Source organism: Zalophus californianus, chromosome 6, assembly GCF_009762305.2.
Source record: "Zalophus californianus isolate mZalCal1 chromosome 6, mZalCal1.pri.v2, whole genome shotgun sequence".
In the NCBI taxonomy this organism is placed as follows: domain Eukaryota; kingdom Metazoa; phylum Chordata; class Mammalia; order Carnivora; family Otariidae; genus Zalophus; species Zalophus californianus.
Genome location: NC_045600.1, coordinates 79,463,287 through 79,488,880, shown reverse-complemented (window position 1 = coordinate 79,488,880; position 25,594 = coordinate 79,463,287). Strand labels below are relative to the sequence as shown.

The 25,594-nt window shown below is 40.6% G+C and overlaps 1 protein-coding gene across 9 annotated transcripts in view; it reads left to right on the top strand.

The window, feature by feature from the left end:
- Nucleotides 1–25,594, top strand: part of MEIS2 (Meis homeobox 2) — a 203,187-nt gene that overhangs the window by 42,762 nt on the left and 134,831 nt on the right. For all 9 annotated transcript variants that reach the window (XM_027570458.1, XM_027570456.1, XM_027570460.1 and 6 more), the window contains one exon: nt 20,223–20,368. In XM_027570458.1, coding sequence (XP_027426259.1) covers nt 20,223–20,368 — 146 coding nt within the window. The remainder of the gene's footprint in view (nt 1–20,222; nt 20,369–25,594) is intronic.

Here is a 25,594-nt window from a genome sequence, read left to right as displayed (position 1 = left end):
AACCCAGCCAGGAAATGTTTCATCTATAATTTCCATAATGGTGGATTTCAAGGAGGGCTGAGGAGGGTTATGGGAGATGAATTAGGTTTTTAGTGAGCTCATTAGGAAGCCAAACAGAGTTGAGACGGTGAGGCGGTGAGCGGGGCAGTAATCAGTTCTGCTCGCTTTGTTCCTTGCCTTCGGGACATTTCTCGAAAACTTGGTGGCGGCCGCGGCGGGTGCTGCCGCACCGGTGCTGAGCAGAGGCTGCTGTCCTGGTGGCTGACTTGTTGATTTGTAAACCTCTTAATTCATTTTTTTTGTTCAATTTAATCTTTTCTTTCTGAAGGAAAATTAGTTGAATGTTAGCCCTCTTTGCACTATTCACCTCTTAAATTATGCTCATTTTGAAGAGCTTGTTATGCCTGAATAAACATGAAATGACTTGGCATTTTCCCATCAGAGGCACACCCATTTTAACACCATGTATTTACCATTCCTGGAAATGTCTCATTAACTTCTGAAAATCTGCGAGCATGATATTTTGGGCTACTGTAACACACCTCTTGGCAGTCACAGAAGGCAGTTTGGTTAATGCCTCATAATATCCATTTTTATTCTCAACATGAAGAAAGACTCTCTATAGAAAATTGATGCAGTTTGCTCTGCTAATTTTCATGCTCATTCCAATTAATTTAACATGACCCAGATTTTCTTCCTCGGGCTCATCCTGACTAATTAGTAAAGCAACACCTAGAACAAGTTATGTTTAATAACATTGAGGAACACTAGTTGTGAGTGATTTTGATGCTAATAAAGATATTCACTGATGGGACAGATATTTTATGTCAATTATGGTATGTAATTTAGAAGTCCCAATGTGCTGGTTGGAGTACGGAAAAGCTACCAAATCACTACGGGAGATAATCATGTTTCTAAGACTTATGCAGCACCCAAATAACCGCTGGGACTGATTATTATTATTCTTTTATTTATTTACTTATTATTATTATTATTATTATTATTTGTCGATCTAGCAGGATTGGGAACTGATGTCTTGGTAACAAAAGGGGTAGAGTTGGTGCATGACAAACCTGACCCATCCTTACTGGGCCTGAGCTTTCAGTACTTAGTGAACCTTGGCGAGACAAGAAAAGCAATCATGGGCATCAGAAAAAAACAGCATTTGTTCGAGGGGAAGGAGTGGTTTCTCCACCTCTGTGGTTGGGGTCCTTTTATCACATTTTTGTCAGTGAGATGAATCAATTTTAGCACTTGCAGAAAGTCGAAGGTGGGGAAGGCCTTGCCACTGGTGGAAGGTTTCCAAAGTCAAGTCATGTCTAGAGTTGGGATTGTTTAAGAGCTCTCTACTTTTTCACAAGGAACACCAGTCACGGTAAGGCTCTGGGAGTGAAAAATAAAACACACACACACACACACACACACACACACACACACACATAAGAATTATTACCTAGGATCCTCGTAACAAACATTTCCTCGGTGCCTGTTCTGAGTCGGGCACCTGTTGTATGCATAGGGAGTACAGGGTGATAGGTTGGCCCTAGTGCCTGTCCTCCTTACACTTACGGTCACGGTAAAATGTAAATTTCCTCTTATCTGAGCTTGAGAAACCTCAGACATTTTAACTAACCCAATAATTCAGTAGGGTATAGGAATGTTATGAAGTTTTAGGAGGATAGAAAATTCTGGATAGGTGGGCTCTGAAGTCTCAGAGATGGTTGTTGTGGGAAACAGTCTCCTGTAGTGTTTTAAGGGCATGGGTGTGAGCTCTGTCTCTGCCCCTTATTACTCCTATGACCCCAGAAAAATTGTTCAACCTCTCTAAGCCTCAGTTTCTTCATATGTAAAAGAAAAGTACACTCCAAGAGGATGGGGAGAATTAAATGAGGTCATTCATGTGAAGTGCTTAGCAGACTGTCTGAAAGAGAGGACGGATGTGCTCAATAAATATTGTGTTTTATTAACGTTGCTGTTGTTATTATAGGAAACACTGAGTGAAAATTTCTTCACCATCTATATATAGAATATACTCTAATCATTTCTCAATGCTGTCTACTATTGTTGAAGTTTGAAATTAGAATCGACAAGAATAGTTCCTTTTTCTGAATAGTACAAACAAGCTTTTGGTCACATCCCTATTTAAAAACACAGCAAGGTCTCCCATCTCCTAATTGTTAGTAAGTTTTAATGTGTAGTGACTTCATTGGCTTCTCATATGTTAGGGCTTCCATTGTTAGTGTTTACCTCCACATTACCTGTTTATCTACTAGATATGAGAAGAGAAAATAATCGAAGCGATTTGTAAGAGTGAGGCGAGACATTATTGCTAAAAACATTGAAAAATAGGAGAAACGAAATAAACAACTGTGCTATGATTGATAGTAAAGCTGGGAATATTGCTTTATTAAATTGCCATTTTGGTAGGTTAAAAATGGCCAAATACTAGCAATTTCAGATGGTTCAACCTAATATTCACAGACTTGAAGTAATGGAAAATATTTCAGGCAAGGCAAGGAATTAGCAAAATGTTAACCATACTTGCTTTATCTGTTAAATGGGAATGATAGTATATGCCCCTTGTATTTTGTTGTGGTGATCAAAAGTTAGAAGAAATTATTTGAAAGCCGAAACATCACAATGTAAATATAAGATATTTTTATCCAAGATCACACATTTCTAAGTCTAAGCCTCAAGTCTCACAACCACTACTAGGCATTTTTAAAAATATTTTGTGGTTGCTGCATAGAGGATGTCAGTTTTACTTTCTGCCAGAATAATACATCAACTATAGAAAAACTAGGTATTTTAGCAGGACTTATATAGCTATAAGATATATTTTCAAAATGGAGTAATCCTCTAAGTTATGTAATTCTTTTCATATTTCTGGCCGTTTAAATAATACAGCACTTTGGGGAATTTCTGATTTGCTTTAGAATCTTTGAATTTTCACATAAAGTGAGACTCAGGATATAAATAGTTGAGGAAGTCAGTACCAATTTCAGTAGATCTGCATGATGTAAATCGGACAGTTCCCATTTAGCTGTGCTAAGACCCTCTGTTAGGAATAGTTTTACAGTTATGAAATGAAGTTGGTCACCTCTTCAGTGATTACTGACTGGTGATAGAAATTGTGTTGTACTGGGTCAGCAGTGAATTCCTCACTCAAATGGTGTTGAGTCAGCTGGTTTTTAATTTGTTATCTTCTCAAGAGTGCATTTACCGACTTTATCACTGAGAAGAATGACTCCCTAGCCTGGTGTGATCAAGATCCGGAAATTCGCTGCATCAGCATATTAAGGTTGGGCTGCTATTTGATTGGTGGCTCTGAGATCTGATCTTACAGCAAAGATGTCAGTTCTCTCATAGGCTGGCTTGCACAGGTACACGAATAAACCTACCGAGAGAGCAAACCCTTTCCTTTTCCTCCTGGGAAATGGTTGAACAACTTTTCCTCTTAAACAATGACCTTTACCACTCTGTCTTATCAGTTAAAATAATAAAGTTCACACTTGCCCCTCGAGTTGAGTTGTCTGTCTTTGTGACAGAGCATGGGGGTGTGCAGTGGCAAACTAATAGTTATGTGGCCTTCAGCTCCTCGTCTTTCTAGGATTTGATGATGCCAGTCAGGTGTGGTAATATATCCCATGTAGTGGCAACTGGCGCCTTTTGCTTTTGTGTCACTTTGAAGTATGAGTTCTGGAAGACTAAGGGAGAAATTATTTTTCTTGAGCACATGTGTTTTCAGCCAGTGGTGGCTCTACTTTCATGTTTTATTTTCATGGGAATGAGTCGTTAAAAAGAAATGAAAGAAAGAAGGAAAAAGTAAGAATGAAACAAAACTAACTCTTATTGATTAGCTGATATGAGCCAAATATCACACATCTCAAAATTCAGATGAGTCACTTGGCCATGGTCAGGCATTAGTAAGTACCACTTATCCAGGGGCCAAGCCATAAGACATTGTTTCCCCCACATTCTTCATTCATTCATTCTAAAGTTTATTTAAGTAATCTCTGTACCCTACATGGGGCTTGAACCCATGACCCCAAGATCAAGAGCCACATATTCCTCTGACTGAGCCAGCCAGGCGCCCCCACCCCCACCGCTTTCCACTTTTTAAAAAAATGACTTCCACTGCATATGGGAATAGAGGCTATGAAAGTGTAGTTCATAGACTTGAGTTGAAGATCCGGCTCTGTTACTGACATGTAACTTTAGGCAAGTTTTTTAACCTCTCTGGCATCACTTTCGCAATATATTAAATAATAATTAAAATAATGAACTTTGAACCGTGCGGATGAGATGATACCCATTGTACCTGGTAGATACTAGGTGTTTCACATGTTGGTCCCCTTCTCTACTCATAGGAGGGATGCAGGGATTATCTGAAGGCATGAGCTGTCTGTCAAGGGTTAATATTCTGTATTTCCCACTCATTTTTAATCTTAAGGATGCTCAGAGTCTTTCATGCATGGTGTCATTTTCCTCTGAGATTGACTAAGATCTCCAGTGTGAGATCTTCTTACAAGGAGGAGGAATGGGTTAATACTGAATTCCCCAAAAGAGTTTTTAAAAATAGCTTATTAAGAATTATTTCTATTACCTTTTAGATTATTACTGGTACTCTTTTTTTTTAATTTGAATAATTCTTTAACAGTATTTCCCATAATGGAATTGGCCAATGGAGAAAAATATTTTTGAATAAAATTGAAAATTCTGACCATCCACTTTACATCTTTGTGAAATTAAAAAAAAATAGTATACATCTACAGGTTTATAAATATCATGTCGGGTTTCTCTCAAATGCATCTTTCAAATGCTACCCTAAATTGTTTCATCCTTTCAGAATCTCATTGCAATAAGTGGGAGGAGCCCCACTCCCACCTCTCTGTTTTGCATGCTATGCTTTCCACTAAAATCTGTTCTATGCCAAATAACAGGTTTATGGAGATTCAACTATAATCTGCCTAACATTATTTTTATCAACTTTATTGAGGTATAATGTTCATATAAAAACTTCACCCATTTAAAGTATACAATTAAACACGTTTTGACAGTTGTATGCACTGAGACCAGCACTTGTTAAAATCAAGACACTGTACATTTCTATCCCCACCCGAAAGTTCACTTGTACACCTTTTTCGTCCATCCCTCCCTCTGTACCTGTCCTCAGGCCACCACTTATCTGCTTTCAGTCTATTAGTTTGCATTTTCTAGAATTTAATACATTTGGGATCAAATAGTATGTGGTTTTTTGTTCAGCTTCTTCCATTTACTTTCATGACTTGTAATGTGGTTAACATGTTGCATGTATCAGTAGTTTGTTCTTTTTTATTGCTGAGTAATAGTTCAGTGTATGGATATACCACATTTTGTTTGTCCTTTCATATTAGTTCATTTTAAAAAATAACTAACCTTTGTTGATGCGCCTTTGATAGACAAGGTACTATGTGAGACTAGATAGTCATCTATAAAGTTTCTAAGCTTGTCAATAAGAGTAAAGCTCATGGTACAAGGTAGGGAGTTAATAAATAATAACTATTATTCATTATTTCACTTAATTTTCACAACCCATTGAGTATGTATACTTCTACCATTTCCTTGATGAGGAAACTGAGATTCAGAAGGTTAATCTCGTGACCAAGGTCACACTCAACCGGTAAGAAATTAGATCTGGAAATTCACTACACGATCTGTGTTGTTATTCCACAGCTCATGCTTCTTTCATCATATTACCATTTTTCTCCAAGGATATGTGCCTCTGTAGTTATACAGGGAGGGGCAGAAGGACAGAGTAGAGGGACAAGGAATATGTCAGAAGTGAGCTCCCAAAGTACAAACAAAATAGCACAGCTACCCAAAGAAATAGAATAAAGTCAGAAATTTAGAAAAGGAAAGCTGAAGTAAGTATGTAGGGTACTTTTCCAAATGTAGGTTACCTCTTTTGTTAACTGTCTGTTTTAATAAAGTTGCTTCTTCCAGGCAGCTTTTCTTAACAAGTTAGTGAGATTTATGAAACATCGGGGCATCTGGCTGGCTCACTCTGTAGAGCATGTGACTCTTGATCTCAGGGTCATGAGTTTGAGCCCCATGCTGGGTACAGAGATTACTTAAAAATAAAAAAAGGAAATTAAAAAAAAATTTTTTAAAAGAAATTTATGAAACATCGACTCTATGGGCAGTTCCCAACTCTTAGAGACCAACATTCTAGAAGTTTCTATTTCCAAGTTTCAGATGTAGACTTACGAAGAATATAGCATATTCCAAAGAATTGGAGAGACATCCATTGATTCATTCAGTAAAGGGTTAGGCACATACCATACTCCAAAAATTATACAGAGTTCTAAGAATGATATGAAAAAACTAAAAGATGGTTCCTGACTTGAAGAAGCTTATGTAGAAGAAATGTAGGAGTGGGGTGTGTGTGTGTGTGTGTGTGTGTGTGTGTGTGTGTGTGTGTGTGTGTGTGTGTAAGTCTTCTGGAGTTATTCTGGTCGTTAAAGTAAACCTTGAAAGGGATGCCTGTGTGTGTGTGTGTGTGTGTGTGTGTGTGTGTGTGTGTGTGTGTGTGTGTGTGTAAGTCTTCTGGAGTTATTCTGGTAGTTAAAGTAAACCTTGAAAGGGGCGCCTGGGTGGCTCAGTTGGTTAAGTGACTGCCTTCGGCTCAGGTCATAATCCCAGGGTCCTGGGATTGAGTCCCATATCGGGCTCTCTGCTCTGCGGGGAGCCTGCTTCTCCCTCTTCCTCTGCCTGCCACTCCCCCTGCTTGTGTTCTCTCTCTCTCTCTGACAGATAAATAAATAAAATCTTAAAAAAAAAGTAAACCTTGAAAGAGGTAAATAATTTGGACTAGGGTTTTGTTATAATGCAATGGAATTGAGAGTAGAGAAGGGTTAATTTCAGGATTAAGATCAATCTAGTTCCCATTAAAGCCTATCTTTGAAATGTAAACAATATAAAATTCACCCCAAGTGTTTTTGAGTACATACATTTGTCCATATACAAGGTGCTGAGATGACATTAGTAAGCAGCCTCGAATTCACATTGTTTTGGGGTGCCTGGATAGTGCAGTTGGTTAAGCATCCAACTCTTGATTTTGGCTCAGGTCACGATCTCAGGGTCATGGGATCAAATCCTGTGTCTGGCTCTGCGCTCAGCGTGGAGTCTGCTTGGATTTTTCTCTCTCCCTCTCACTCTGCCCTTCCCCCCGCCTCCTGTGCTCTCTCTAAAATAAATAAATCTTAAAAAAAAAAAGAAATCACGTTGTTTTGAGGCAGTTCAGAAAGGATTATGGACACCTTCAAATCTCTGTTACTAGGATTTTATATTTCTTCCAGCATGCTTTTTTTGGTAGAAGGAGGGCAAAATGTGTTCTTTTAAAAAAATATAATAGCTTTATTGAGATATAATTCACACACTACATAATTCACCTATTTAAAGTGTACAATTTGATATTTTTTAGTATATTCGTAGAGTATTTCAGCCATCACCATGACCAATTTTAGAACATTTTCATCACTCCTAAAGAAACCCCATACCCAGTAGCAGTCATTTTCCATTCAAAGTACACTTTTAAAGGGCCTTGTGTCTGTAGTTCTTTAATATGTAGGCTGTATGAAAAATAATCAACTCATGCTATTTTAGATTATTTTTATTAAGCAGTCATATTATTTATTTCTCTTAGGGCTATTACATATATATTGTAGATCTTTGCATTACATTACCAAAAAACACTTCTTCTCAAATCATAGTAGTAGATTTATTTAAAATAATCAAAGTAAGTGGGAATGCCTAAGTGCACAGTAGCTACTTTTTAAGTATTAGTAACTTAGTTTATAAACTTCTTAAGCAAAAATCCAAAGTTACATTAGGAGGCTGTTGTGTGAAAATATTCTTTGAAAAACTACAAAATAAAATTTTTAAATCATTAACAAATATTCTCCAATTCTGATGTGCTAATAGTTTAAAAAGTATTCACCTAAAACCAGTTATCAACTTCACAGGTACTACTGTTCTTTTCAGTATACATAGCTATGACTAGTTTCCTAAAACTATACCACAGGGAGTGTTGAGAGATATCTGAATCTAGTTGTCTTAGTGAGTGTTATTTTTATTATTGCTGTTGTTATTATAAAGATGGCTATCTTTTAAGATTAAAGAATTTCTTTTTGCATTAACAATGTCCGTTGCAAAGTTGCACTTTTATTAAAACAGTCTATTGTTTTCAATTTACAACAGTCAAGAAAGTGGGAGAAATATTCAGTCTTTGTTTTTGTTGTCCTGCCATTTGAAAATCGTATCTGCTGTTATAAATTCACAGGGAGATAGCATATTAAGAATTCAAACTGATCAAGTGTTTGATATTATAAAAAACGTATTGTCCCTATTTTTGTTTTAGATAACAAATAAGATAACAAGGTAAGAATCCTAAAAATTGGATAAAATAACTCTGCCATGTAGAACTATGCTTTTCTGTTATTCCCTCCAACAAATTTTGGTACTGGTTGATACTTAAACATTTCATCTCATATTAAAGTATGCTAAAAGAGACAAAGAGATAAAAATCCTATTGTTAATGATAAAACGAGAATATTAGCAGCATATGTTTAAAATATAGGCTTATGTAATTAATACATCCTTGGAAGCAGACTGGTTATATTCTAGTTTAGTGTAAAATGTTAAAAGTATATTTTACATAAGAGGCCTTCCGTAGGAAATTCTTTTTGCAAATATAAAGGCCATATCTTTCCTTGAAAGACCTGTTGATTCAGAGATGTTAGCCAGCTATCTTTACTAAAACGCTTTACAATGCTAAAAATAGTCCACTTCAGTTAAATATGGATATTTTAAAAAAGAAAATCCCAGTTAGACTGCAACAGAAGGACATTTTGTGTGACAATATTTTGCATGATTAAAAATTTAAACAGAATAACAGCTATTTATATTTACAGTTACATGAGAGTAATTACTAAAGCAGACAAAATACTTAGAGCATAATTTAATAATGTTTTCCTCTAGCAAAGGTGCCAAAATAGTTATTTGCATAATTTTCACAATTTGTACCGAAACATAGCTAAGTGAAATTGGGAAGACATCTCTCCCCAAACACCCTTTTTCTTTTGTAGGAGATGTGGGAAAGGGACTCCTATATCATAACAGCTCATTTTTGTATCATTTCCCATAAAAATCATGACCCTTGTGTCAACCATTAGGTGAAAGAAATGTGTTCCATTCATACTTTCTCTTTTAGGGTCTTTCTTTCAATGGCCAGCCTCAGCCCAACTTCAAGGCTCCTAATTATAACATTTACTGGTTCAAAGATTAACCTTCTGAGAGGGGCATTCTGGGCTCTTGGTAACATGATCAGCTTGGTCTTCTCTTGGTCTCTCTCTTTCTGGTTCTTTGTATAGCAGGAGGGAGATGATGGTATCTGGCACATTCCTAGGATGACTTGAAGATAGCAGCCTTCTGTGTTTAGGGCTGAAAGATTGTGAACTCTGTTAGCTGAAATGCCACTCCAGGGAGGTGAACAGAACATTAAAAAAGCTTTAGCTGTAGGTAGTGTATAGAGCAAGTAGAGTCAAATTTGAGAGCTGGGACTTGAGTGGACATTTGTCCCTGCTTTCTACCTTAATAAAATCTGAGTGTTAACTGTGGGAAAGGGCATTTGAGAGCTCACTAAAAATGAATCATTAGAGTGCCCAGAAGAGCTTTATTATGATGTACTGTGAATTCCTTCAGAACCAACTCTGTACTTTTCTATGTGCTTATCAGGTAACTGAGTAAAAAAGTACAATTCTTTTATGCTCTACCACGGAGATTAAGCAATCTGCTGAATTATAATGGCAAAGGCATACACTCTTCTACTGGGTTCAGTCAATATCCTTTGGAGAATTCTGTGGCAAGTGAGACTAAATGTCCTTTCTTGAACTATTTTAAAATTCTCAAGTGAAGTTCCGTATCTCAAATGAGAGAAACCAACTTAAGTGAAGCCTGGGCGGAGAGTATTGGAAGCTTTCGTTCACTCATGCTCTAAAGGATTAGAGGGTTCCAGTCAATAAACAAAGCCATTTTATGGCTCCTGACGGGTAAATTGAGGGGACCGATTTGGTCAAGGACCAGTATGAGGATGTTTCTGTTCAACAGTTAACAGGATTCAACATGATATGGAAAATACAGGCGTGTAAAACTATACTACGGCACTCACGTTGCCAGCTAAAGCCTAAAACACAGCCACATTTACATATGTGTCCATCTGTCTGTTTTTACACTTTATTTTTCCAACCAGTGGGTGAAGTGGTTTTCATCCAAGCTGCAGTCTGAATTTTTTTTTCATCCACCACTTTGCCTCATATCATATAGATGCATATTTTAAAGTGCATGTTATTTGTCTCTGGACACACATTCGCCCAGCCTCAGCTGGGTTTTTGGTTCCCTGCTGGAAGGTGAGCCCATCTTCATAGGCCCCCACTTTGCAGCGGCCGGCACCGGCCACGGTGGCTCGGATCACCCAGTTAGGGAGCTCAGTGTTGCGGCCTTCTCCAGGTTACAGAAATCCCCTATCGCCGGCCTGGGTGAAGCCACCGGGGGCCACAATCGGGGCAGAGCCGGTGAGAATGGAAGTGCTTTAGGTCTCTTCAGTGGAGAGCCTGCGTAAATCCTGTGTAAATAGAGGGAGGATAACAAAGAAGGAGCCCCTGCAGCTCTCAGCATTTGGAGCCATTTGGGGCTGAATTTGCTAAATGCTGCTTATACCGCCTGAAAAGTTGAAGAGAAAGGAGCATAAAATCCCCTCTGTTTTTCCCTTTCTGCTCCTACCCCGGGGGGAGGGTGTTCAGGACCAGGGAAGCCTGAGGTAAGCCGATGAAGACTTGTTTTTTCAGTGCTCTTTTGAGTGTGAAAAAGGTGGCCTGGGTCACTGTCCTCTCTTTAATGTCGGAAACCCACACGGTTAGTAAATGTTGCATGTAAACGAAAGCATTTCATCTCTTCTGCTTCCCTCCATGCTAGTGGGCCATGAACTAGTCACTTGAAAAATCACAGAAAAATTTCACTTTAACGTGTCCAGACAGTTAAGCACAGCAGGAGAGTAAAAGAGATCAGTAATTAGCAGGTCTCACTGCTGGCCCCTCACCCCACCTCTGGCCCCTCACCCTCCCCACATTTCTGGGTCTTCAGCTTCCCCCTCCCCCAACCTGATCTGAGGTGAAAAAAAGGTAAATTGCATGTGCAAAAAGATTTACTTTGTGGATGGTTCTTGGAAAGCAAGTTTTGCAAGGCTGTAGTCGAAAACAGAACCAGGCAAAGGCGGCTTTTTCTTCTTCCTCCTCCTCTACCGCTGCTGCTGCTGCTGCTTCTTTTTCTTCTTCTTCTTCTTCTTCTTCTTCTTCTTCTTCTTCTTCTTCTTCTTCTTCTTCTTCTTCTTTTTCTTTTTCTTTTCTTTCTCTCTCTCTTTCTTTCTTTCTTTCTTTCTTTCTTTCTTTCTTTCTTTCTTTCTTTCTTTCTCTTTCTTTCTTCTTTCTTCTTCCTTTTTTCATCTCATTTGAAACCATGATGCAGATTTCTCAGTGGGATAGCCAAATTAAACTCCTGGAAGGTAGTCCCCAGAAGAAAATATCTTTTGACTCTTAGTATCTAATATATGTATTTTGACTGTTAGTATACTTTAATTCCATTTTCAAAGTATTATGTCAAGAGAAAAAAGAAATGATGACAGAAAATTGGTTCACAAGGTACTGTGTGTTACAGTTCCATGGCTACCTAATACTTCATTTTTAACTGTAATGTTCCGAGTCATCTGAACAGCCTGGGCGAAGGGCAGCCTACTCTCTCCCAGAACCCCTACTTTCCCTTTGAAATAGGGCAGGTTTGAGATGGAGTACTGTTTTCATCAGCAGTATGTGACCCATGTCTCAGACATGTAAGGAACATCTCTGAGGAGGACCACACACATATGCAAACGGCACTGGCCATGATCCCATGATACCCAGTGCTCATGGAGCAGGCAGAGGGGAGCGGGGGAGCCCAAGGCTCTGTGGCTACTAGAACAGGTTACTGGGGGCAAGGGGTCTCCTTCATGGACAGTTTCTTCAAAGCAGGTTATAGTCTCATCGGGTCCTACGAATATGTCTAAAGGATCTTGCTGCCAATTTGTCCATGCCACTAACATTTGAGTGTTTACTCAGAGCCAGGGTTTGGGAATCAGAAATGACACAGCCCCTGCCTTGGAAAAGTTCACAGTCAAGCAGGACAGAGAAATTAGTCAACAGATAAATTGCAAAACAGAAAAGTAAATATAACAGAGGCAAAGGCAAACTGCTGAAGAAGTAGAAAGCAGAGTACACTAACTCTGTAATGGAAACTGGAGAAAGCTTTGCCAAGGAGATTCCTTTTTCACTGGGTTGTGGAGGTTGAATAGGAGTTTGCCTTGACAAAGAAGAATAGGAAGGAGGGTTAGTAAAAATGAAGGGAAAGGGCATTCCAGGCCCAGGGGAAAGGACTAAAGTCATGGCATATTGAATGATCCCTCGGCTCAGAAAGATCTTTAAAATTCCACAGATACTTCTGTTTCAAAATGATATTTAATTTGAAATTTACATCCACAGGGAACAGTAATGATCCTATCTCTAGATAATGGATATACCTGTTTGTGTAAAATATGCACCTGCTTGTTTCTTGGTTCATACTTTCAAATGGGCTGTCACCCGCCATGACCTTGGAACATGGATGCAAATATACAGGACCTCACTCTTGGGGCTTGTTTCCGGGGGAGTGAGGGCTTATCCAGCATCTAGCTTCACTTTTCACATTCACTTGTCCTCTGAGCAGGTTAAGGGAGAGGCTAGAGGATGTGAGCCTGGGTTTTGGAGGATAGCACACCCTGCCACTTCCTAACTATGTGACCTTTGACAAGTTACTGAATTTCTTTGAGTCTATGTTTTCTTATCTGTAAAATGGAATTGGTACTAGTAGTTATTTCATTCATTTGCTGTGAAGATTAAGTGAGGATTGGAACATTGCAAATGCCCACTGAAAGGTACTTGTGATAATGAAGATAATGACAGTGATGGCAGTATCGATAAAGAGGGGCCTGTATTCTAGAGATAGGGAAATGATGTGGAAAGGGGACTACTCTACTTAATGTTAAATACGCACATCTGAAGAACTCTATAAATTTGTGTATGGGTGTGTAGGTATGGTTACTGGCAAAAATATGCAGTTTATCCACAAATGACTTGTGTACGACTTGGTGACTGATTTGAAAAAGATACAATTTAATTTATATACATATAGGTTAATGATCATGTGCATAAACACCTATGTACTTGTCAATATACCTAATTCCTGGAAACAGACTGTTAGAGAAGATATATATGTGTGCATGTGTATGAAATTAGTGAATTTACATGGCACATAATGAAAAGGATAATGTAGTGAGTTTCTGTTTAGCAAAAAAGGGAAAAAAAAGCCATGTTCTCTCAGATGAGATATCATTCTTTTTTACAGCATGTATTTTGTATGAATGATGTATTTAACTAGTAAACCTGGTCCAAAACTTGGGGAAGTGTGGATTATCATTTTTTAAATATTTATTTATTTGCCAGAGAGAGGGCAGAAGCAGGGGGAGTGGCAGGCAGAGGGAGAAGCAGACTCCCCACTGAGCAAGGAGCCCGATGCAGGGCTCAATCCCAGGACCCTGGGACCGTGACCACTTAACTGACGGAGCCACCCTGGCATCCCAAGATTTTATTTATTTAAGAGAGAGAGCGAGAGCATGCACAAGCGCATGAGTTGGAGGGGGAGGAGCAGAGGGAGAGGGAGAAGCAGACTCCCTGCTCAGCAGGGAGCCTGATCCGGGGCTCCCAGGACTCGATCCCAAGACCCTGGGATCATGACCTGAGCCAAAGGCAGATACTTCACATACTGAGCCACCCAGGAGGGGAAGTGAGGATTAAATAATGCACCACTGACTTACCCAGAAGAAGTACCAGTGGTACCAACCAAATATGTTTATTTGTCCTGATACAAGATCGAGAGGTCAGTTTTAGATGATTGTTATTTGACAGTGTGCCAAATGTCACAGAAACCTTATTCTAGCGTTAAAAGGGGGACTTTGAGGCAGGGGGATATATCGCTTTGATCACAGTTCTATGAAGTGTTTAATAGCACTGCACAGAGCTCATGAGGTCCTGACTGTATGGACAGTGGGTGTGGGTTCTCAAATATTTGTAGCATCTCTGTGCTCTGAAGGTCAGTCTGGTGTCTCCACTTGGATGACAATAAATCTGTTATAAAAAACCCCTACCTTCAAAGACTATTGCTGTACTGTGTATATCTAAAGCTCTTCAAGGGATGGCTTAATTTTGGGAGAAAAGTTTGCATATTTTTCTTTGAACCTGGACCAGTCTGGACCAGCTCTAGCTCAGTCCCAACTCCTCGGCCGTAGATCTAATCTCTCCTCTGCACTTAGACCTTCTCTTGTGAGAGAGCAAACCTTGCTTAGATCTGTCACTGATAACAGAGTTCCAATGAGGTAATGCTTTGAAAAGTAAAAGATAACCTATGATACTAATGTGAGAAAACCGGTGGTCGTAACACTGGACTTGAGGTTGCCAGAACTCTAGTTTACCCTTAACCACATAGTACTGTGGAACTTTGAACAACAGCCTAATATCCTCGCCTCATTTTTCTCACTGGTCGATGACTGGGTTTTGTTTTGTTTTGTTTTTGGAGGGCGGTGGAGGAGGTAGAAAAGTAGAAGAAGATGGACCCCGTTGGTCACTACCTTGTATTTCTGATAGGGCAAGAAGGTCACATCCCGGTGATGTCGGACTCGTCATAGCGCACCGTCACTGTTTGTATCATTGCTTTATTTCAGACCAAGAAATTGATGTCTAAAATAGACTTTTGGCTAAATGGAATAAGACAGTATGCCAATGAAAGGAAGTGATGTCCTTTTGCCTAGGTAGTTTTTATGACGTAGAATTTTATGGATTGGGAATTTTGCTTCAGAATTATCCGAGGATCCTCTCATAATGTGTCCATATCCTTCCTTGATTCACTGGCTACACAGCTGTGGGTATGGAGTCTACCAAAACCTGGATACCCATGGTATCCAGGATTTAGCTTCCTGAGACTAAACTATCTCAGTAGTGGTGTTTTAGGTAGGTGTAGCTCTGAGCATGGTATGCTCAGCTATGGAAAGTATGTGTGACTTCCTCCAGAGCATGGGTGTAAATCTAGCCACAGATGCTCTTAAAATACCACAGAGTCTTTTTTTTTATTTTAAAGATTTTATTTATTTATTTGACAGAGAGAGACACAGCGAGAGAGGGAACACAAGCAGGGGGAGTGGGAGAGGGAGAAGCAGGCTTCCCGCGGAGCAAGGAGCCTGATGCGGGGCTCGATCCCAGGACCCTGGGATCATGACCTGAGCCGAAGGCAGAGGCTTAAGGACTGAGCCACCCAGGTGCCCCGCCCCTTTTTAAAATAAAGACTTTATTTATTTATTTATTTGAGAGAGAGAGAGAGAGAGAGAGAGAGAGAGAGCACGAGAGGGAGGAAGAGGGTCAGAGGGAGAAACAGATTCCCCACTGAGCGGGGAGCCTGACTCAGGGCTTGATCCTGGATCTCCAAGATCATGACCTGAGCTGAAGGCAGACGTTTAACCGACTGAGCCACCCAGGTAACCCAATACCTCAGAGTCTTAAAACAGGAGGAAGACCCAGAGATTATATTAAGGCCTTCAGACAGTAACCACCAAGGGTAGCAGGTTAAGGGGATCTTCTATGTGCTCTATAGCATTGCTTCTTGAACGTGAGTGGTCATTAGAATCACTTGGAACACTTACTCACATTCAGATTATTAGGCCCCCCCCCAGAGATTCAAATTCACTCGGTCTGGGAGGGTACACGAATTTGCATTTCTCACAGTTTCTTCATCAGTGCTAGGGCTGGTGGTCCGCATTTTGAGAGCCAGTGTTCTACAGAGCTTCTTTCATCCTTTGTATCCCTCATCACCGGAAGATCAGGACGAGGCTCCATTCTGCTGGTCAGTCCATGTGATTGGAGAACATTGTGGCTCTTCTGAAGTGAATAAAACCTGGGCCACATTGTAGCTCCTCACCACGACCACTGACCCCATGCATGGGAGTAGTATAGACTTGGAGCTTCCTTCCCGTGCCTGAGGTTGCATCTTCTTTCCAAATTAGAGGCTCATCTAGTTCAGTGGCTTCCAAAAGCCAGTTTGAGAACCAGTGCTAGGCTGGTTACATAAGCAAACCCAAGGAACATGTTAAAAATATAAATTCCTTGCCCCTGCCCTGGGATATTTTGAGTCAATGAATCTGGGATAAGGCCTAGAGACCTGTGTTTTTAACAGTCTCCCTTGATGATTCAATACACGTCAAAAGTTGTCTGTCTACAGGCCTTGAATATTTCTTCCCATGGTCACACACAGTACATTCCAGTAATACACAGCTCTTTTGAGTATCTTTGTCCCAAATTTAGATTGTACCCTTCGAGAAGGGATTAGTAACCTTTTAGAAGAAGCATTCCACTATTTTTTCTTTAGTTTTTCATCAGAGATGGCAATGGTGATGGAATGGCCCCCCAAAAAGGCCTTAATGGACACTGGGTTCTTCAAAGAAGCACCATTCCTGGTATGTTTCGAAGTGACTGTGTGCACACAGGCAACCTGGCCCCTGAGGCACTATAATGAGTGTGGTTGCCCCAGTTTGGGATTCTCAGAAAGAGGGGAGGGTCCTTGCATAAGCTCATGGATGAGTTCAGTTGTTCCCTCCCCCAACATACAATCACTAGGTATCTGCTCTGGGTCAGACACAGAAGTGTGCTCTCAGGATACAAAGAGAAGCAAAAGACAGCTCTTGGCCTCAGGAGTCCACACTTTTGAATCTTAACTTCAGATACTGAGATGTACGCTATTATCTCCTATACCTCCTTTGGCACGTGCATCTGTGCTGATACACACACACACACACACACACACACACACACACACACACACACACACACATCAGAAACTCATTTGGCACAGGTGCCAGGGATTGCCAATCGTCTTACACGCACACAGCCTTAAAACAAGAGAACAATGTCCGCTTGATGAGTTACTAACTTTGGCATCCTCTGCACAATTTTATTTTAGATTGCAGATCACAGTTTCCTTTCAAAATCTTTCTTTATGTTGTTATTCCTCCATGCTGGACTTGGTTCATAGTTCATTGGAGGAAAAAAAACAATGGCATTTATTGTGTTAACGTGGAGAGGAAAACTCCTCGCTTTAAGGAGGTAGAGACACTAATATTAATTTAAAACTCTAATGTCTAATATCTACTTATTATAAAAATGGGCACATTTTTCTTTACAATTATCTGTTACACTGGATCCAAATTCAAGTATTTTACAACACTTACATAAAATTAAAATTCATGTAATGCTCCTGCCTTCTCCAGTTTAAGTCAGTCATCAAAGGATGCTCAATCTAGTTATGTTTTTTTTTTTTTTCTTGAGCTAAATAGTTTGAAGGTGTTACCAGCCCTCTTTGCCTTTAAGCATGAGAAAATGCACTGTGGAAATGCTGTCTCTCATTTTAAAGGTCATTGATTGGGTGAAAAATGCAAATGCCTCCTTCTTTTTTTTTTTCTTTTGGTTGAACTTCCTTCAATTAAGCAATTAACCTTTTAAAATAAGTATATTCAGAAATCTATCAAAAAGAGCTAAACGAGATTTTAACAAAATCCTGACAATTTCAGCTTAAACATATACACAGAAACCATATGTGCTTCAGAAGAAATATATACACACAGGCATTGTTTACAGTGTGTGTTTTTATATTTGGAAGACATTGAAGGAAGAGCCATTCCATACATACATTATCTGCAGTGTACGTCCAGATAGCCCACATAGATTTTACATTAAGAGACAAAGATATCTTTATCCATAGTGAGTAGACAGACAGACTGACCGACTTCAAACTTGGACTTGCCATGTGGATTTTTTTTTTCCTCCTCTCCGGGTACTGCTTTTCAAAATTGCCTCGGGCTACAGAACAGCACCTCAGATCCCCAAGGCCCACTGCCTGGCTCCTAATAGCCACTCTCCATCTGTGTCACATGAACAGCTGATGAGATCGCTCCAGTGTCTGTATTTTGGAGAGCACATCCACCCAGGTTAAAATGCTAGGGTTGCCAAGGAGCAGTCAGAAGCCATTAGTGTGGGTGAGAATTTGCCTTGCAGCGGTTCCTTGGCATGGTGGAAAGCGTGTATGCAGGTCCCTGCTCAAGCTTGTGTATGTGTGTGTGTGTGTCTCCTTGTGCAAGCGACCCCTAGTATCCACGGGTGCGTAGGGAGGGTAGACAGATGAAGACTAGCCCCCATAGATCCAGTATTCAAAAGTCAAATGCCTTTTGTTTCCCTGTACTCTGATTAGTTCTTTGACTATTTGGGGTCCGTTTCACTCACTCTTTTTTTATTTTTTTTTTTTATCATAACAGACGGCAAAGAAAAAGAGAACAGCAACTTCGGGGTCATGCTCTAGTGTTTGGGCAGATGGAAGGGAGCTGCTTTGCCTTGGGGCAGGGTGGTTGTAATGAAGTGGCCTGTCAGTCTGTAAATAGTGAGGGTCATCTCTTCCATGTGATGGAGGGTATCACATTGCAGTGAAAATGGAAATGTCAATAAAATTAATCTGCCAGCTCTTTGCTGTGGCTTTTCTGTTTCTCTGGTCAAAGAAGGTTGAGGGTTTTTTGGTGAGAAAGGAAGAGAACAGGTATAGGGAAGCCCACAGCGTCGCCAAAGTTGGAAGGTGAGGAGCCCAGTGGGCAGGCCGTCGTGGAGTAGCCCAGTCCAAAGGAAGGAACAGGTCTGGGAATGAGCTGGTGGATCTCTAGCATTCCCCGGGAAGCTGCAGAGCATCTAGCTCAGGCTACATTGAGCACAGAGTTTATTGTTTTAGGCTTTCTTGGACAAGGTTTTTACTTAGCATGGGATTTATGGCATTTACTGCTAATGAATGTCTATTCTTAAATTACAAAAACCCCCATCTCAGAGCAATTCCCAGATGTCCTTCCAGGACCCCAGCTTCTTAAACACCAGCAGGGAGCATAAACTCTCCACTTCTCTGTTTTCCTCTTTCGTGTGGCTCCAGGCTAATGATGTGCAAGGAAAACACAGCCATCTATAAAGCCCCAGTGCTGTCCCCGTATTCTTCATTTATTTTGCATTTGATTATGCCACAAGTCGGATCTTGTTTCTTTCCTTTTTTTAAAGTTATTAGTTCAAATATTAATGTAGGGATATGGCATATATTGCTGCTCTTGATTGATGCCTTCCCAAAAACAGGAAGACGTGCTCATATGAATTTTAAGAAAGTAGGGGTCCTGCAATGCCTTGCCAGAAGAGTTTTTCAGATACATAATTTAGATGCCCTCCAGGCAGGCTTTCAAGGCATTTTTGCTGGAGGGCAAGAAAAAATAACTATGACTGTTAAAAGTAAATGATTTTGCTAATGCACAATTAATGCCAGAGAAAAGCACAGAAGAGGAAGATGTTGATAGAAACTTCTGATTAAGTGAGCACCCTACCTTCATGTATATCCTTTTTTTTTTTTTAATGATAATGATCATGATCAGTGGTGCAGAGAGCTAAAAGTTTTCATGTCATGCAAATGCTGAGTGCAGGGTCATCTGAGGAGTGTGTGAATGTGCGTGCTTAGGAGGTGACAGTCCTAGGAGGGGCTGAAAAGGCAGTGTGTTATGTGCAATGAACAGTGACACAGTTACTGTCACCTATGCAGGCAGCCTAGAATATATAGACTACAGAACATTTAACTTGATTACCCTACAGTATGTGTTCACTATGGGCATGGGGATGCATTTTCACCGAATGGGTTTTCTGATAGCGGTTTTCCCACATTGGATTCCATAATTGACAAAGAGCTACTGCACTGTGTCAAGCGCACAATTATAATTGAATTAATGATATGGGCGAGTGTGAGACACACAAAATTAACATTTGAAGAGGCCTAGTTTAATTTTGTCTTTTACATATTTGTGTCTCCAATTATACTTTAATGAAAGAGAATATACCCGCTTAATGGATTTCTTTCAACAAGCTTAGCTGAGCTCATCATTAGCTGCACATTGTTGTTGGCACCCTTTCTGTGTCGTCTCTAATGTATTTTCATTTTTTTTTTCCTACCAGGGGATGGTTTAGACAACAGTGTAGCTTCGCCTGGCACAGGTGATGATGATGATCCGGACAAGGACAAAAAACGCCAGAAGAAAAGAGGCATTTTCCCCAAAGTAGCAACAAATATCATGAGAGCATGGCTCTTCCAGCATCTCACAGTAAGTCAAGCTGAAGGAGAAAGTTTCGTTGTTTTGCCTGCTGCTAGCATACTATACAGGTTGATACAGATTTTTAAAAAAAATAAGGTGCCTGTTTTCCCTTTCTTGAAATCTGATGACTAACAGAGCAGTTAAGGTTTTGCCAACTGTCACTACCCACAGAACACTCTCTAGGAAGGAGAACATTTTTGTTTTAATAGGCCAGGAATGGACCTTATTATTCAAAATGGTCTAGGGCCCTACACAGCATGTGTAAATAAATTTGTTATTTATGCTAAAAGGTGTGAGAGCGACTTCAGATACTGCCACCGCAACCAAGGGAAATGGCTCATGAATCCATAACGCTGCTGATTACACCTTAATGAAAGCCATCTCCTCCAGGAGGCAAAAAAAAAGGAAAGAAAAAGAAAGAAAAGCAGCGCCTTGCCTCATGCGTGTCCAAGCTCATGGTATCAGGTGCAATTGTACTTGCTGGAGCCGCGTGCTAACATTGGCCCGTGTTTATGTGACAAACAGAAGGGTTCTAGGTGCTGTAGCACCTTCGTCTGTAATGTGGAGATTAAAGACTCTTTTTTAGCTGTTTAAGTCCCATTTTGTTATAAGCTCACTCTGTTTAGTTCTGGGAAAAGATCAACTCTGCCACATTTTTAAGTAATAGTGGATCTTTACCCTCCTGTTTGCATTCGGTTTTATGTGTCGGTGTATCCTGTTGACTCTAAGACTCTCATGACCAAAAAAAAAAAAAAAAAAAAAAAAAAAATTTACAGTATATTCTTACAGAGGAACCAGGCACTCATATTTTACTGTTGGTTTGGAAATTCTGGGAAAATGGTAAAAGTGTCAGAGGCGGTTGCTTGCTATGATATTGTTTTCAGGTCATTCTCTTTAGGCTAATGCTTAAAAATAGAGTAGCCCGCTGAAAGCTGAAGGTCCTCTTTGATTACCCAACTTGTGTGTTGCCATGCTGAATGACATTAGTTACAGTGTCATGGGTCCAGGACAAGGTTCCACTTTTATTTATGGTGGTGGCTGCCACTCTGCTCTCGCAGCGGAGCTCCAAAGGGCAAGGGGTGCAGTGGTGGCGGGGAGGGCCGAGTGATAAATTCACATTCCTAAATCGGCCATTTTGATGTAAGGACATTAGTAGCAAACTAAAGGTGTATCGATCTGGCCTGTGGTGTCAGGATTAGCTGGGAGAACCAACGAGGCTGCCCCTGGTGTAGTGGTTATTCTTGCCTTGCAGCTATGGCCATTTCAAAGGTCAGGGCCCTGCACTGACTCGGCTCAGAGGAATTAGACAGAACATGCGGTCTCTGGGCTGATTACTTAACCAAAGACAAAATAATGAGTCCTAAGCAAATACTGACTAATTGAAAGGGCTGTAAATCCATTACATATTGGTCAGGGATAATCAGGAGTATTTAATCACTTTTATCTATTCAGGAGCACTGAAGCTGCAACAGCAAAGCCCTGAACCTTGCCATGTGGCTATTATTCTCATCATTATCAAAATTACTTCACAGCTGTTCTTTGCTACATCACCTCAGCTGGAGATTTACTAACCTGTAAAATGTTTTTAATTTGGAAGTCGAGTGAGTGTGAGGGGAGGAGCTTCTCGTTTTTTTAACCGAAGGTCGGTTTGGTTAGAGTAGCAAGTTAGAAAGGCAGGTAGGGGCGAACGGAGGGCAGGCACACAGCTTGCTCCCTGCGAGCTCACCTGTTTGGCTTCCCCCCCCCCCCCCCCCCCCCCGCTGTCTTCCTTCATGCTCAGCCCTTCTCGGCCGAAGAGAGATTTCCACGGTGGCTTTCCAAGCAAACATCTCCATGTATTCGCAGTCCCTCAGTAATCAAAGTCAACATCCCAGAACAGCCGAACCTGAGAGAATCAGCTGCTCTGTTTGCAAAGGAGGAAACTGAGACCCAGGAAGGGAAGTGATTAACTCAGAGGTCAAGCTGCGACAAGGACCCAACCTTCCCTATCCCCAGCACTGTGCTTTTTTCAACCACATTATGATGACTTTGCTGAAGCCCTTATCCTCTTTCCCGGTGGCCTATAAATCTCACGCAGCCTCCACCACCAATACACTCGTCGTCACAGGGGGGAGATAGGGAGAAGCCAAGTGCCATTTTCTGTATTTGCTTTTAAAGCTTCCTGCTCCCCCAGTCTCTCTGAGTAGAGAAGACTTTCTTTGCACCTTTCTCTTCAAGCCAACTCTCTCCTTCACCGGCCGTATTCTGGGCCTTGAGTCTCCAGTGTCAGTGTCCGGAGCCCTGTCGGTACCTTATCTCCCACCTCCCTGCCCTGGGCTGAACCCACCGTGCACTGTGGCCACTGGTGAAAAATTGTGGGTGGCCAGGGATTGCTGGGCACTCCTTGTGGCTTTGCTGTGCAGGGGGCTACAAACCAACCACAGCACCTTGTCTCTGCCCTGAGCGTGCTTTCAATCTGGTTAAAGGAACTCGAGACTTGGTGCAGAATTGCATGGCCAGCTGAAAGTTTTCATGAATGCCTGTCCTTGGAGTGGGGAGAGAAGAATCAAAGAGCCTCAGCCAGGCAGTCGGGAACCGGCCTTTTGAGGTCAGCACGCCCCTGTACCGGCTGAACCTCAGTTAAGCCCATTAAGTTCTCTGGACCTTCCGTTGCCCCATTTTTCAAACGAGAGGGACACAGTGCAGGGTCTCTACACTGTGGGGTCCTTTCCTGCGCCCATAGAGCTGGGTTCGCCTCAAGAGCACGTAGCCAGAGCCCCGTTCTGTCCCAGCCTCTGGTCATCCTTGCCTCCCTGTCCCCCTTTCCTTTTTACTCTTCGCTAAGTGCTTTATTTTTCTCCTCCCCATGACCTTCTTTCACATCATGCCCCTTTCATTACTTTCTCCCACTGGCTTTGTCTCCCAGTCTTTCCCTCTGCTCCCCTCCCTTGCCCTTTCTGCCCCTCCCTTGTATCATGAGGAAATTCTCCTCGGCTGGCTTTCTCTTTGAAAAAAAAATTTTTTTTCCCTCTTCATCCAGATTTCACCCCAACTGCAGGGAAGAGGTTCAGTCACTTTGATGAGGATGGTCCTGTAAAACTTTTACTTTCCAATCGTTAATGAGCTGAAAGATTTACTCAGCTATAATTCTGAGCTCAGAAACCAAGAATAGAGACCCCTAACTAGCGACACGTTAATTTAGACTTTTCTTACGTGCACTAACAGGCATGAGGAAGTCCTTGGAAATAGAGATGCCCACTATATTTTTCTGTCACTTAATTAATTTCAACTTTCAAAGTGAAATGTTGGCTCTAGCTCACTGAAAATAGATGTAGTCTAAATTATTATTTCATGTAAATTTCTTCACAAGTGCATGATTCAGTGTGCATTCCTCCATTCTTAGTCTCTTTAACATTATTTCAAACTGGTTTGTTCGCTTTTGTGCAGTATGACCTGTTCTTGTATTACAATAATCCCCGATGTACCCTTTTTTCTTTCTTTTTTTAAAAAGAAGCTAATTGAATTATCTCATTATTTTAATTTGTTAAGCAAATGTATTTTGCATCTCAGGATGTGTTCTTAAAGAAGGGGGCTGCTGAGGCTTTGCCCCCTGAATGGGCCATTGGCCCATTTTGACATTCATGCATTCATTAACTAGCAGAACATAAAAGAACTCTGGTTGTATTTTTTTTTCCAAACACCCAACCAGCATGGAGCAACTTTTTCCAATAAGCCACAGGGGTCTCTCTACATATGTTCTCAACTGCAATCTATTGTCACCTATTCTGAATACCTCAAAAGGCCCAGAGAAAAAAGAAGCCCACCTCAACAAAGGCCAACTGTAGCAATTGTTAAGCCTTAGTCTCAATATGACAAAAATCATTAACCTTCAGTTTTCTTGGAAAAACGAATTCCACTACAACTGTAACAGTTAAAACAATCTCAAATTCCTGTGCACCACCAACTTTAGGGGAAAAGGTAATTCGCTTGCAGCTGATTGATTATATTGAAGGAGATAGTTAAACTAAATCCAAAGTGGCATTTAAACAAAACAAACTATTGGATGAATTGAGGAATTTCCGTATTCAGAGTTAAGCACTTTGAATTTAAATTTAATCTGAGGCTAGATAATTCATTTCTGCTTTCTGACTACCAATTTCCAAAGTATCTTTTAAAAATCCCCTTTAAAAAGCTCATAATAACTTAAAAAAATAAACCCATATATATATGTGTGTGTGTGTATATATATATATATATATATGTGTGTTTTTAAATTATGTATATATTTAGAAATTCACCTCCTGGAAATGTTCTATATATGATTACCCCTCCTCTACTGGTTGATGGCTCTGCCTGGCTTCTCAGACTAAGAAATCTAGTGAAGATTGAAGAAAGAATCTGTTGGAAATGTATGTGCTTTTGCTGGAAAGTACCCAATGGCAAAAGAACTTAGGGAAATCCTAGGGAAGTATATTCCTTTCACTAACACATGGAGATTATGGTATCATAAAAGTAAGCCTGCCATTACAACTGTTTTCATTTGACTTCAAAGATAGTTAAAGAAAGAAACAGCAAGAAATAATACCAGGGCTAACGGTTTATTCATAACCGTGAAAAACTCTTCCATGCCAAGAAGCCCTTAGTGTGCTCAATAAGGCTCTCAGGCACCTCCACTGGCCACCTTCGAGAGTTTTCTAGTTGTGCTGCAAAGAATATATTTGATCACGGAATGAAAACAAGAAGTGCTCGTACACAAAGACACCCCTTGCTCTTACCAGTCTCTAACTAAAGTTTTTCTCTTTTGAAAACATGAGGCTAAAGCTCGCACTTAGGGGATGTGGGACTTCTTTCAAAGATATGTGTGCAGAATCAGAAGCAAATTTACTTTAAAGTGAGGTCATATCATGCAGCCTTCTTGAAACTGCAGGTTCTAAAAACTGTGCCCTTTGTTCCTGGCAAAACGCTTTGTCCCCCTCTAGACCCCTGATGGTGAGGGAGAGTGATGAAGCCTGCCGTTCACGTGTTCAGTCATTTGGCTTCTTGTCTATTAGAGATTGTTTTATGGGATTTTGTAAGGGTCTCTGGTAAGAAATGTGAGTTTTAAAGTTTATCATCCTGCAGAGACCATGTACCCAAGTTATGAGTAAATACAGCTCCATGTTACCGTAGAGGAACACATATCTCTTGTCCAGGGAGTTCGTCGAGACCATATGACAGTCAACTTAGTCAACTCACATTTTTTTACCGTATCCACAC